This window comes from Spinacia oleracea, chromosome 4, assembly GCF_020520425.1.
Source record: "Spinacia oleracea cultivar Varoflay chromosome 4, BTI_SOV_V1, whole genome shotgun sequence".
NCBI classification, from domain to species: domain Eukaryota; kingdom Viridiplantae; phylum Streptophyta; class Magnoliopsida; order Caryophyllales; family Amaranthaceae; genus Spinacia; species Spinacia oleracea.
The window spans coordinates 177319902-177335053 of record NC_079490.1 but is presented as its reverse complement, the minus strand read 5'-3'; the positions used below and the strand labels follow the sequence as shown (position 1 = coordinate 177335053).

At 32.7% G+C, this 15152-nt stretch overlaps 1 protein-coding gene across 1 annotated transcript; it reads right to left on the bottom strand.

Annotated features, from left to right (window-relative positions):
• Positions 1–377: 377 nt before the first annotated feature.
• Positions 378–1861, bottom strand: LOC110788159 (NAC domain-containing protein 6). Its single transcript, XM_021992796.2, has 3 exons — positions 1584–1861; positions 1133–1401; positions 378–974 (listed from the first exon to the last, which is right to left on the bottom strand). The coding sequence occupies exons 1-3, from the start codon at positions 1750–1752 to the stop codon at positions 420–422; spliced, it is 993 nt and encodes a 330-aa protein (XP_021848488.1). The 5' UTR covers positions 1753–1861; the 3' UTR covers positions 378–419.
• Positions 1862–15152: the final 13291 nt, after the last annotated feature.

Sequence of the window (15152 nt, the reverse complement as noted above, 5' to 3'; positions counted from 1 at the left end):
TTATAAACTCTGTTCCTGCTTGGGGGTCAGGAGAAGCTGCGACCGTGGTGATCATATATGTTTTTTTTTTATATAGTAGTGGTTATTTCGATCTTATTTCTTATTAATCCTTCTTCTAATAAGTAATGAATGTCAAATTTTCATTATGAATTGGAACACGAAACCAATATAATAAATGCGATACGACTAGTATATGTTTATGAATACACTTAACAAATTAGTAAACTAACTATATATTATTACTATACTTTATTATATGCCAATTTCTTTTTTCACAGACTTGTAGAACCAAACAACCATCTCTTCCCTCCACAACTTTCATATTCTTGATGAAATAGGAAGGGAGGATAGTGATGGGAACAAAACAACAGAGAAGCTCAACTAATTTAACTCAAATTAGTGAAATCAATCTTGCACAACTAAGTAATAAAGTAGAGTTGATTACAAGTTTGGGAAATTAGAGTTGGGCTAGCGAAGTTCAATAAATTCTCAAGCCATGGGCTGCATGACAATGAGAAAAGCGGGTCTTGGGCCCAATCCATGCCCGATTTAGGAACTTGGAGCTCTAAGTTCTCTTTTCCAAAGGGTAGTTGTATAGTATTAGAAGTAACATTCTTAGCAGCAGCTACTTGGCTACAATTGGTCTCCACAAAAGGAGTTTGATCTTCCTTCTTCAAAGTAGTGATCATATCATTTGTAGACATTGGTGTAAAAAAGTCTTGGAAAAATTGACCACTAGCATTCGCATTCGCATTCACATTCACATTCACATTCGCATTAACATCATTAGCGTTAGCGTTAGCATTAGCAGTAGCAGCATCGAGAAAAGAGTAAGTTTCATTTGATGAAGAGAGAGGAGATGTGGGATATGAATATGCAAATCCATTTGTTGATTTCTCTTCTTCTTTGGCTGCTCTCTGTTCAAGTTCTTTTAGTGAGGTTGCCTTCCTGTATATCTTGCACAATACAATGTCCTGCATCAACATTTCCAAACCATTAGATCGACTTGTAGTCAAGGGTAGAACAAAAAAAACACTAGATGTCTAACTTGAATGGTTATGTATGATTAAAATTGATATTTAAATTGAGATTGTTAGTTATTTACATTGAAATTGATAATGAAACGACATACCTTTGGTAAAACAATATTATCAGGGAGGCGGTATTCATTCATAATCCAATCAGTCTTGGAACCTCTTGGTGCTCTACCTTTGTAGAACACAAGAGTCTTCCTTAACCCGATAACCCGTTTAGGTTCTGACAAGCTCACAATCTTTCTGTCTGAACCTGTAGCCTTCCAAAACCCATGTTCTGTGGTTCTGTTTGGCCTCCCACCATTGCTCTGCTTCCTGTCTCTTGGAACAAAGAAGTACCACTCTCTTTCTCCTATTTTTGCCAACCCTGCATTTTCATTTCATTTAACATGTTCAGACATACATACAAAAACTACACCAAATATCAAACCAAAACAAAATAATCAATTACTTATTATTGATATTATGTCTTTGATAGCTGCATGTTATTGAATAGAAACTTATTGTAAATAATAATTCCATAGCAAAAATATGAATGAATGGACAAACCTGGTAAATCCCAAGGATCGAATCGATATATGTTAAGAAATCCGATTATATCATGATACATTTTTCTTCCATTAACCATGTTCTTAAGGTAAAAGTCTAGTAGTTCTTCTTCGGTAGGATGGAACCGAAAACCGGGTAATTCGAAACTAGGGGAAGTTTTATCATCCATGGCTTCTTTTTTTTCAAAATGGATTTTTATTTTTCTCTCTCTCTCTTTCTTATTCTTCTAATACAAGTTAAATGAGAAAACTTAGGTTAATGCAATTAAAGCAGGAAAGTTAAAAGTGTATTTATAAGGAAATAGATGATTGTAATGTTTGATAAAAGAAGGAACAAATATGATCATAATACTCCGTATGAAGCATGGACGAAAAGTCTAGGAAAGTGTTTTCACACTGGGGTCAATTGAGAGGGGTGAATTGGACCCACACGGAGTCGACTGACCCACTGAAAATAAACTTAAGGATAAAATTAGTGACCCTCAAGCTAGCTTACAAACAATTGTCAATTCATCAAGTCTTGGTGCTTGACTCACTTTTTGATTTGTGGTTAGACTATTCTTTATTACAGAGTGGTACGAAGTACATGTTAAAACAACAAGGGTAATAGTTTGTGGCAACATTTTTCCATACGGTGCATCATATTTCACTTAATTACACTTGTTAGATCAACATTAAGGTTTTTATCTTAAGAATTTTCTCATATACCATATCTTTCTACTAATAAATTTATGTCCGTGCTAATTAAAAAAGCCTTGTGTATTAGCACGGGTACAAACTAGTATTTAATTAATTAAATTTTTTTAAGACTTTTTCAGACTCATCCAATTTTTAACTCTTCACCCCTCAAATTCATTTAAAACATCTCAAATAACATAAACGTACATCTTATTTTATTTTTTAATTTCACTCACACATTGAGTCTTAGTTTTCAAGACTCGATTTAAAACTTTGTTAAGACTAACTCACTTCAATGCTACAAATTGATATGTGATCTTAAGACTAGGTGGGGCATATATCATGTCAACAAAATTCAAGTCTTAAGACTTGGCGCTGATGTTGCTCTTGTATTTGAAAATTGACATTAGAGCAATATTAAGCGGGTATTAACTTAAGACTTTTCTCATATGCCATGTCAGTGTTCACTAATATTTAATTTAATTAAATTTTGTTAAGACTTCTTCAGACCCATCAAAATTTAGTTCTTCACCCATAAAACTCATTAAAACATCTCAAATGATATACAATCTTATTTTATTTTTATTTAACTCGCACATTGAGTTTTAAGTTGAGTCTTAGGTTTGTAACTCGATTTAAGACATTGTTAAGACTAACCAACTACAATGCTACAAATTGATATGCTTGATCTTAAAACTAGGTGATAAGTTATGTTAGAGCAACATCAAGGGAGGTCTTATCTTAACACTTTAATCATATGTCATGTCATCTTTTCACTAGTATTTAATTAATTAAATTTTAATAAGACCTCTTCAAACTCATCAAAATGTAGTTCTTCAACCCTCAAACTCGTTTAAAACATTTCAAATAATATAATACCTTTTTTTAAAAAAATTATTTAACTCGCACATTGAGTTTTAAGTTGAGTTTTAGTTTTTCAAGATTTGATTTAAGACTTTGTTGATACTAACTCACTTCAATGCTACAAACTTATATGTCTAATCTTAAGACAACATGAGTCATATGCCATGTTAGCCAAATTCAAGTCTTAAGGCTTGGCGTTGATGTTGCTCTTAACAAAATTCAAATCTTAAGACTTGGCGCTGATGTTGCTCTTACTTGTAGATATCTACTATCCAAAGACAGATTTTGAACGGTTTAAGGGAGGTCAATAGAAAACCGAGTAACATATAATAAAATTTATACTTGCACTCAAATTTTAGGAGGGACTGAAACTAATATATATACGAAGGGACACTCCCATTCTAAACTAAAGATCCACCACTGCTATCAAAATTCATCTAACTTGAAGTACAAAAAATTTTGTGTGCCCCCGGTCTACGGTATTTTACTGTACATCCAACCTAACACGTAAAAGTGAAAAATAGAACTCACTCAAGGTAATAAGTGACTCAGACCAAAGATAAAAGTGAACCCGATCAAAGATATAAGTAACCTTATTCGATGACTAAAGTTACCTTACTCAGTGATACATGTGAACCTAATACTTGTTACACGTTACAACTATGACCAATACAACACCAACAATGAGAATACACTAATACAAAAGTATAATATAGGTAGTAGGCTATGTTGGGCTTGAACCCACACCATGTACAATATTGTACATTTCCTCCCGTTTAAGCTGATAGCCTTGAAAATATAACTTGTAACTACAATAAAGAAAACTAATAACATCAATAAGGGCAACTAAAAGAACAGAATAACTTTCACCTTTTAAATCACCACGCAATGAAAATATAAATTTTCATTATTTAACCCGGAGGAAAAGAAAATCCAGTGAAAAGGACAATTCCGGGCAAAATTATACCTTTTGTGTGCTATTTTTGGGCGAGTGCATGCATGCACCTCGTATAAAGGATAACTCATTAATTTAATTTTGACATTAATTATTTTTTAAAGTATTTTACCTTATTTAAACTCATATGAATTACTAAATGAATGTATTTTCTCGTTTACATTAACGAAATGTGTAATGGGAATTGTCGATGTTTTGGGTGTTCACTTATCTAAATCCGGATTGGAACAAAAACAAAAATTTTGAAAATTTAAGGTCCGTAGACCGGACTGGTTATATTTGAACCGGACTCAGAATGAACCGATTTAGACCGGTGTTATTTCTATAGTTTTAAAAAAAGAAAAATAAATGTGGAAAACTTATTGTTCAACATCCTTTCTTAAAAGATAAAATAAATATTCACATTTTGTTATCTTTCCGACATATTAAAGGAGAAAATTAGTTTTTAAAGTGACTTATATTCATAATTTTAAACCGATCGGATTAAAAACCGGTATTTAAAGGGGTATGGACTGGACCGGAGACCAAAAAACAATATTTCTCAATTCAAAGATTGAGCTGATTTTTCTATGGTCCGGTCAGATCGACGGATTTGGTCCATTCCATTTTTCCGGTCCGCACAGCCCTACCCCTAGTCGTTATTCATTCGATTGTTGACTAACTTGAGTTTAAGCGTAGATGTATTTGAGTGTATAATAATGGAATTAATTTATTTTTTTGGTTCTACCACGAGAAGTTTCCCCCATCTTTGACAAGTAGACTATTTCACGCGGGAGTTTGTATGGTATCTCAATGTGCAGCATCTCTCTTTTTTGAGGTTTTTCCATTCTCAAGGTTCGGTTCCGAAATATTTGATAAAGAGCAAGAGACCCCTAACCACTCATGTTAATTTCAATTAATTATTAGGGACGGTTAAGTTAGTTATCGTTTGCACTATAGTATATTGATAAATGATAAGGATGAAATGGAGTTGCATATGGTGGGATATTTTCCGGGCAATGATGTGGGTGCTTGTATCCTTTTCTCGGTGCTTTGGTTATATAAATACTAATTCAAAGTAATGATTTCAATTTCATTTTCAAGTTTCAACCACAAAAGGATCTTGACGGTCCAAATCTAGATAAAAATGGTGGAATATTACCTCATCTGTCAATATGTTTACCAAGTCTTGTTTTGACGTCGCTTTCGTTTATTGTCTAATTCTAGTATACAGACAACGTCAACAACCGATGTAGATTGTAGGTAGATGCCCATTTGCAATTTTGCATAACCACGATGGCGCTCCAAGACTCCAAGCAACTAATGTGGCTTGATCTAGCGGCAGGACTCTTACCTTGTCATTGAAATTTTACCAGTCCGAATCCTTCTTTCCTTCTATTAGTGTATTTGAGGGTGGGGAATTACCGAATTAGGGATTGATTTGTAATTCAGTATCTTTCCTTGCCTGTCCCCCCAACGAATATTTGGCATGAATAGTTAGGTTGGATTGGCTCGTGAGAAGTTCGTGTCTTTAGAATTCTTCTCCTCACCATAGACAATTAAAACAAATTGATGACTCATCAAATATACCTCAAGTCTTATATGTGAAACTAATTCTAGAGGCTTGACGGAATTAAGCTGTCTGGAGGCTAGCACACCATCAACTTGATGGTGTGACAACCAATTGTCTGTTGGTTCGGTGGTGATTGGGGCTGAACTTAGCAGGGAGGATCCGTGTTCGATTCCCCATAAGGGAGGGGACTGGAACCTATCCACCCAGAACTTGCCCCGAATCCGGATTAACCCTAAGGGTGAAACGGGTGCTAACACCAAAAAAAACTTTATGGTGTGGCGTGTCCACACTTATAAATAAGTCAAGCACGTTTAAAGCCCGAAGCTTTGGTTAACGAAATCTAAAAGTAACACCAACATAGAAAATAAAGTAAAACCAATTTATATAAGGAACCTCTAACATGAAATTGCAATAAAACAAGAAAAGTAACATAGAATACAATGTATAAGTAACATCAGTCTATACAAGGAACTTCTACCATGAAATTGAAAAAAATACAATAAAGTAAAACCATCATATAAAAACAAGTAATAACACTAGTCTATACCAGGAACCTCTAACACGAAATTAAGAACCTGCAATAAAAACAAGAAATTAACATCGAATACAATGTAAAAGTAACACTAGCATAGAAAGTCAAGTAACACCAGTCTATACAAGAAACCTATATCATAAAATTAAATAAACTGCAATAAAACAAGAAAAGCAACAACGAATACAATGTGAAGTAACATCAGCATAAAAAGTCAAGTAATACCAGTCTATATAAAGAACCTCTAATATGAAACTGCAATAAATAAATAAAATAATAACGAATGCAATGTATAAGTAACACAATCATAGAAAGTCAAGTAACACAAGTCTATACAATGAACCTCTAACATGAAACTGCAATAAAACAAGAAAGGTAACAGCGAATACAATGTATAAGTGACACCAGCATAGAAAGTCTAGTAACACCAGTCTATACAAGTAACCCCTAACATGAAATTAAAGAAACTGTAGTAAGACAAGAAATGTAATAGCGCCTACAATGTATGAGTAACACCAGCATAGAAAGTCAAGTAACACTAGTCAATAACCTTCTCCATAATAGCTGCGCATAAGGGAGTTGCGCGCACGTGTCACACCATTAAGTTGATGGTGTGGCTGGTCACACAGGAGACGTGCTGCCAAATATAATCTTCAAAAACAATCCCATACTGAAGTCTTCCATTCTCATTTGATTCTTGAATATACAACTAGTTAGTGGCTCAGGTGATGTCCCGGAGTGTTGCATATAGTTTGATTTATTTTCATTAATTTACTTATATTTTTTTTAATTATGCAATTTGAGAATAATATGAATTTCATTATATATGCAGTTTAAGAATAAAATTGGTTAACCAACAATTAATGAACAAATTTTTTGAGTAATGCTCTTTATTTGTGTAAAGCTTTATTTTTTGTACTACTTTGCTTATAACTTATAAGAATTTTTTTTAACTTACAGTTGTATATTGAGTAACAAAGTTGAAATACATTTTTGAGGGAAATACACACATTTGATTAGCCTATTATTGTGTATGCTAATTTCATGGGTTTATGTTTAAGCTAAATAAGTTTCTAGAAAAAATATATGATTTGATTAGTAAAAGAACAAGAAAATTAAAATGTTATCGTAAATTGTTATTCAAATACATAAATTTGGGCATTAAAACTTTATACATACAGAAGAATGACTTTTCTCCTTTTTAATTGTTTTAGAGCCACAAATTGTATTGTTGGAGTGATGGATAAAACTTAGTATTAACATATAAAAGGTCATGGGGTTAAGGATGGGTAGCAACATTTATTTTGTGATGACACAATAAACAATCATGTGTGCGTATGACATAGCGCGACGATGTCATGTCACTTGCCAAGTCATCGTGACACATGGAGATATGTCATGGATTTCCTTGGAGATTTAATAATATATATAGATTGTAGTACTTACTAAATTTAAACATTGATTTTGTGATCATATGAACCATGGAGGCGTGATAAACCGCTGGACACCAGCGGAAAAAATGCCTATACCCACCCAAAAAAAAAGTAAATAAAAATAAATTGGAAAAGGGTGGACCATCCTTAAAAGAATGGGTAAAAATGTTTCTAACTTGCTACATACTGTCAACATTTGTATAAATATTGTCATTGTTGTATAAATGTTGTCTTTGTTAGATTATAATCTGTCATACCCACTTAAAAAAATGAAATAAAATAGAAAAAGTAAGGGGACCACTTAAATGAGTGAGTAGCGTTGACATATATACCGTTAACATTCGTATACGTATATCCTTGTTGTATTAAAATACTGTCATTGTTGTATTAAAATATTGTCATTGTATCCAATACTTTAGTATTTTGTTTGACTATTCAACATACTCCCTCCGTCCCTTAATACTCGCACCGGTTTGACCGGTGCGGAGTTTAAGACATTTGAATTGACTTATTAATTTAATGGGTGTTAGTTGATAGTGGAGTATTTTTTAATATAGTTAGTGGGAAGTGTGTAAGAGGTGGAGAGTGGTGAGTGGGTGTGTGAATTTTTAAATGATTTTTTGTAGAGAATAGGGGTGTAGGTGAGGTTAGTAAGTAAATGTGAGAAATAATATAATATTGGTATAAATTTTCATTTATAGAAGCGGTGCAAGTATTAAGGGACGGCCCGAAAAGAAAACGGTGCGAGTATTAAGGGACGGGGGGAGTATTACACAAAAACTACTATCTTACCCCTAGGTATGGACATTTTGCCTGCTAGTGCCAAGTAGTATATCATCCCTCATGAAACGTGTATGAAGCACGTAGCACTACTTTTAAGAATAGTTCCGGTTTGTAACTTTGTACTAATGTTTTAAAGTGTAAACTTAGTTAACAGCCTTTCTAATTTATGATCACAAGTATTAATTATACTATTGTAAGTGGGGCTAGTAGTCCACTCCCTTGTACCAAACTAAATAAAATATGAAGTTTAGTACATTCATAATTAAGGGGTTGGAGTAGAGCTGTCAAAAATTGACCCGATTCGAGAAATCGACCCGGATCGACCTGTATTTTCAAGGACCCGGACTCGACCCGAGACCCAAAATTTTGTTAAAATAGGAAATCCATAACTCGACTGTATCCAACCCGTTGAAACCAATGATCGATTTCGACCCGTTGATGCATGACCCTAACCCAAACCTGGCACCCGATCGAAATATAACTGATAACAGAACTAAGTCAGCTTACTCGACAGAAAAATGACCCGAACCCGATTCAACTACCAACCCGATGTCAACCCGAAACCAATTATAACCCGATGATACCTGTTATTGACTCAATTCGTGAAAACCGGTTACCTGATTTTACGCGACCTGTTGACAACCCGATTTGTTATTGACCTAACTAAATAATAACTTAAATCAAGTTAATATTATTTTTTATAATTACCTAATCTAGAAGAAGTGAAAAGCGTAAACCAAATTTAACCAAATTTATAAAAGTTATTTATAAGCTTATCCCGTGACCGATAGTGAACCCGACCTGAATTTCAACTGACCCGCTAATTATCCGATCCGAACTTGACCCGACTCGTTAAGACCCGAACCCGTAATTGTACCCGACTAGAAAAAGCCCCGACCCGAACCCGACCTATACCGAAATGAAAAAATAACCCGACATGACCCGTAAATTTTCAACCTGACTGAACCGATCTGAACCCAACCTGCACCCGGGTGATAAAATGACCCGACACGACCCGACCATATCATGACCAAAGACCCAAGATGACCAGACCCGGACCCGACTCGAGTAACCGCTTTGACAGCTCTAGGTTGGGGTCTTGGGGACTGGATTTGGTAGCTCTAAATCGATTTCATTTACGTGTCGTATTTTGATTTTATCTGACATCTATATCTATACTAATATATAAAAAGCATTTATAAAAATGTATATGTGTCGCTTAGAGCTCTTCTTATTACGCTACATTACCACTACTAAGTATCATGGCATGTCATTGACACCCAAAAAGCATGTAATAATGATTGAACACTAGACCTCTTGAATTAAAAGTTACAATTCTTATCATCCTAGCTAGCCACAACGATGTTACATCTTTCAATAAATAATAAAAATTACCTTTTAAAATGAATAATAATGAATTAAAGAAAATAACGAAAAAACAAAAATAAAAGGGAATTAATTTTATAAATGTACAATTCTTCTCTTCTCAACTTAAGCTTAAAAAGCAGAAAAATTTAGAGTAATGGAGTGTAATTATGAGTGCAGAAGAGGGAAACATTGACAAGGATATAATTAATCAACTAATCATGAAGACCGAAGAGAACTCGACTTTGTTTTGATTTTCAGATATGGGAAGGAAGTTTGTTGACCGGCCACTGATCTTGCATTGAAATTTGATAATGACACCACCTACGCACATTTTTAAAAAAAAAAAAAGTAAATCCCACTAAAAGTAAAACCCGGAGCAACGCCCGGGCCACAAACTAGTATATATATTAAAATCCGTTCTTAAGAACGTATACGTGTTACGTATACCTCTCCTTATTACGACACGTCACCACTAATCAACAATATGACGTGTCTTTTAAAACCAAAAAAACGTGTATCAAGGATCGAACACCATACCTCATTTGTTAAAGTTACACTTCCTACCATCTTAACCAACCACAAACTTATGTTGTGTCTTTCCATATAAACATATATATTATTTTTACAACAAATAATAAATTTAATAAAAGTGAGTGCAAAAAAAAATAGAAAATGATTTATAAATGTACAATTATTACTCTCCTAGCCTAGGCCTCAAATTACAAAAATTTTGGGATAATAGATTGTAATAATGAGTAAGAGAGGAAACATTGACGTAGATGAAGTCATTAATAAACTAATGATGAAGATAAGGATTCAACTTTGTTTTGATTTTCTGGTGTGGGGTTTCAGATTGGAAAGGTTGTTGGTCGGTCACTAATCTTGTGTCATCATCGCCAATTCGTTGAAGACACCATCTATACGGGCTCATATTTACAAAAAATAAACCCGAGTAAATGACGAAACCCGGGGTAACGCCCGGGCTATACACTACTTAATCATTAATCTGTGCGATTCTTTATCTAAAAAACATAAGTTTAGGTTTATTAGTTCCAGTAAATTTCAATCAAGTTCAACAAGTTTACTCTCTTGCAATCAGATCAAATTATACTCCTTAGTAAAATTGTTTTGAGCCTCTCATGATCTATGACTCATGAGATACTGAGAATCTGAGATACTACCTGTGCACCTTAGTCTTGTATTTTGATTACTTTTTCATGTGGATTATTATTGGGTTTGGGCCTTGTGCCCATCAAGGAGAGAATTATTCACTTTGAGTCCAAACCAATTGATGGTAAGAGAAATGATATATCAAGGGAAATGATTTTGATGCAAAATTATGAGACATAGTTTTTCGTGCTTTACTAACAAAATGATTGTCATGATGGTGTGCCAAAATTATTTTTGGTGTGTGAAAATCAGTTTTTGCATCTCAAGCTTACAATAATAACTTGGCTATATCGTCTTCTCCGGTGTGGAACACTAACAATGTGCAACTTTTTTTTTTTATCACGGGTCTCAACATATCTCCCCATAAATAATTATGTACTCGATTCAACTTAGCGGCTGACCGGAGTCTACCATACATTGAATGGGGTTTCTTCACAAAATATGAATAAACTAGTCTTATATGCATGCAATGTGTGCGATATTAAATTGAAACGTCACATTGCGTTATTACATCTGATAACCCCAAAATATAAATAAGAAAAATTGTTCATAAAGTTCCTCTAAACAAATATTTCACTGTCGTAAGTATTGTGATTGTATCTTTTTTTATTACGTGTATAAGATGAGGCAACTAATTATATAATAAATATAGTTGGGAAAGCATTATGTCTATATTTTTTTTAATCTCAATAAACCCCATTCCAAGCTAAATATAATCACGAAAGTCCATATTTGCCTCAATTCATAGCCACTAATCTCCGATATATGTCAATTGCCCCCCAAACGCTGCCTCAACTTTTAAAAATTAAAAGAAATCCAAAATCCAAAATTAAAAATTTATTTGATTTTGAATATGTATAGTTGTTCACTGGTAGACCCAAGGGAAAAAGAGTTAAGACTTAAAATAGTACTCCTTCTGTCCCTTAATACTCACACCGTTTTTACTGGACACGCTTGCCAATGCACAACTTTGACCGCTAATATCTTTAGCTACATATTATAAAAACTTATAAAAATATTAATATTTTGAAAATATATATTAAGATGAAGGCAACAATATATTATACACTATCATTTGTTTTTATATACTATAAATAAAATAAGGTCAAAGTGAATTATGTGAATAGTGCAAAAAGTCAAAATGGTGCGAATATTAAGGGGCAGAGAAAGTAGTGTCTCTAGTATGTTGTTTCTGGCAATTATGAGATCAACAATATAGTATGATAATATGCTAATATAGAGCAATATAAAAGAACAATAACCTTACTCATAACGTGATTGCACACATGTAATATAATATTACTTCCTACGTTCCACAAAGGATGCATCATTTCTATTTGCACGTATGTCAATACGTTTCTTTGAATATTAATATCTCTAAATGCGTATAAGTAAAAATTATAAAAAGTTGAAATTTGGAATCCTTGCATTAATACGAATTTAACAAGATATCACTTGACTATGTTTTTTCTTACACAACAGTGAAAAAATGATTGTCAAAGTTGATTGATGAATAGTGCGCAAATAAGAAACGATGCATCTATTGTGGAACGGAGGAAGTACATTTTAAGCTGTATTGCATTTGGAAGTACGTACAACAATTAACAAAAAAAACTCAATAACAATATTTGCATATTACATCAAATATTTGTTAAAAGAAACTCAATAACAATATTGCATATTACTTCATTTTTTTAATGAGTTAATGGAAAACATGTCTTATTTAGTGAAAGTTATTCGGCGTTGGTTATTTAAAGCAATGACGAACAACATTATACATGCATAACGATTTAATTACTAAATAAATTTTGGAGTTGTATCTCAACAACCGATTAAAACAAACTATAGACAAAATTTACTGGAGTAGAAGCAATCGTAGTTGACAATTAATTGTTTAAAAGACCGCTCTTTTAATTAGTTTTTTTTTTTGTTAATTTTTCCCTATTTCGTGCATAAAATTACTAATTGGTTAACTACACCATCCTCTAATATATATAATCTTGAATTGCTTATTTTGTTAGTCATTCAATTTTACAAATTTAATCATGAAATACTATAATCATTATGTTTTTAATTTGATTATTTGTGCATGGATTTAGAAGACGTAAGTAGTATCAATGCAAAATAAAATACTTACGTGTATTGGCGCGAGATCAACTACATTAAAAATGTTGTAGAGTTTTTGGGACGAAATATTTTTGTTTGTTTGATTTAGTTTTCTTTGAACTCATAGTACTGTTTTTTTTTTTTTGAAAAAATAAGTTGTGTAATTATAATTTTTCATATTTAACACTTCAAGATTTTGGCAACTAAACAGATTTTCGGAATTATATGACTTTTATGTTGAAATGACATAAAAAATTGATTGTGGTATTTTGTTGACTTTTTTTAATTTTAATTTGAGAAATTGTATAATCTTATGAGAGATTGTAAATTTTATATGTGATTCTCTTAAATATATACTAATATATTAAAAGGCGTTTATAAGAACGTATATGTGCCACGTAGATCCCTCCTTATTACGCCACATCACCACTACTAAGTATCATGACATGTAGTTGACAACCAAAAATCATGTAGGAAGGATTGAACACTAGACCTTTTGAATTAAAAGTTACCATTCTGTAACACCCCGACCTCTAATTCAATTATTAATGCATAATTAGCAGCGGAATTAACCTAATTTGGTCGGGACATTACCTGCCGTAATTCCCTCTTGGGAATTACAAGGCAACCATCAATCATAAGCTATTAAATCCCAAAATTTATATAATAATCATTTATATTACTAAAATAAAAGTATGTAATTTATTAAAAGTCTTTGAATAACTATTAAATCCTTAAGCATGAACTAGGTGAATATTAATTATTAAAGTGAAATCCTCGCCACTACTCGTTCCCATCGTTCCCAGCGGTACCTAAAACAGAAAACAAAAACGGTGAGCCGAAGACTCAGTAACGAACTATTCTAGCAACGTAAATTCATTTCAATTCATTTTATTTAATAACACAGGGAGAATAGAATAATGTAAAACAATTTATAAAATCCTTTATTTAATTCATTTATAAACTTTAGGGTGCACATGCTAGCCGTGGCAAGTATGACATGGTGGAACGTCTTCCACGATGGACCGCTGTCCATAAACATTGGGCCTTGGCCCGAAAACATGAGAGCCTTGGCTCAATGGGCGGATGCCCCATGGGTACATGCATGACCGAGAATCGTAACCTATGAACGTATACTGCCAAACGGACTAGGTCTTTCACTTTCATTTATCATGTTTCGTTTAATTTTACATTTTAGCCTTTTTACTTCAGTTGGAGTAACATAATTCCTTTAGATCATGAGATCATGATAAAACATCATATAGATCCTGGGATCAATAAAATATCATTTCTTTCCTGGTATCATAGAAACATCATTTCATTCATGGTTTCTTATAAAGATCGTTTTATAAGAATTTCAATCAATCATATTATAATAAATAATCCAATCAAATCACATTTCATTTCCCGCAATTCATAAAACATGTCAAAACATTCAGTTCATAAATCAATCATAACATTGTAATTTCATAAACGCATTTATAAGGGAATTGCGGGTACTAGCAATAGCCGTTACCTCACTTCTGCGATTTGCTAAGGGTTTTATTTTCCTTGGTTCGTTCGTCCTGAGCTCCAAGTCCAATTTCTTTCAAAAATATTAAATCATTGAATTAGTACTAAATCGATAAATAATTTAAAATCAACATTTTATGAAATCTTAAATTTATAACTAACGAATTTTTAAATAACGAATTTTTAGTAAAAATATAATTTCATAATTTAAATATCAATAATCGAAATAATTATTTATATTTCATAAATCGGTTTTTGTGAAAATATTATTTAAATTCTATTTTGTTAAGTTGTAAGTAGAAAAAATTGATATTTAATAATTAAGCCTGAAAATAATAACGATTTTATTAGTAAATAATTTTATCATAAAAATTTATTAAAACATGAAAACTAAATAAATTAGAAAATCTGAAATTAACAAGTTAGTTTCTTACCCAAAAGCCCAACTAGTATGGCCCATTTAATTGTGTTTTAAGGGAAATGAAACCAAGAACCAAAAACCAAAAATTGGTTTTGGTTCTCTGGAAGCAGCGCACGAAACAGGGGAGGGGAAGAGGAAATGGACGAGGCGGAGGGAAGAGGAGGGAGGAAGGCAACAGGCTGCACTAGTAGAAAAA

Excerpts from the sequence above, each read along its gene's own strand:
- LOC110788159 (XM_021992796.2), bottom strand. The coding sequence starts at position 1,752 with ATGGATGATAAAACTTCCCCTAGTTTCGAATTACCCGGTTTTCGGTTC. Across the intron at positions 1,402-1,583 it reads CGATCCTTGGGATTTACCAG|GGTTGGCAAAAATAGGAGAA; the intron begins GTTTGTCCATTC and ends ATGAAAATGCAG. Across the intron at positions 975-1,132 it reads ATAATATTGTTTTACCAAAG|GACATTGTATTGTGCAAGAT; the intron begins GTATGTCGTTTC and ends ATGTTGATGCAG.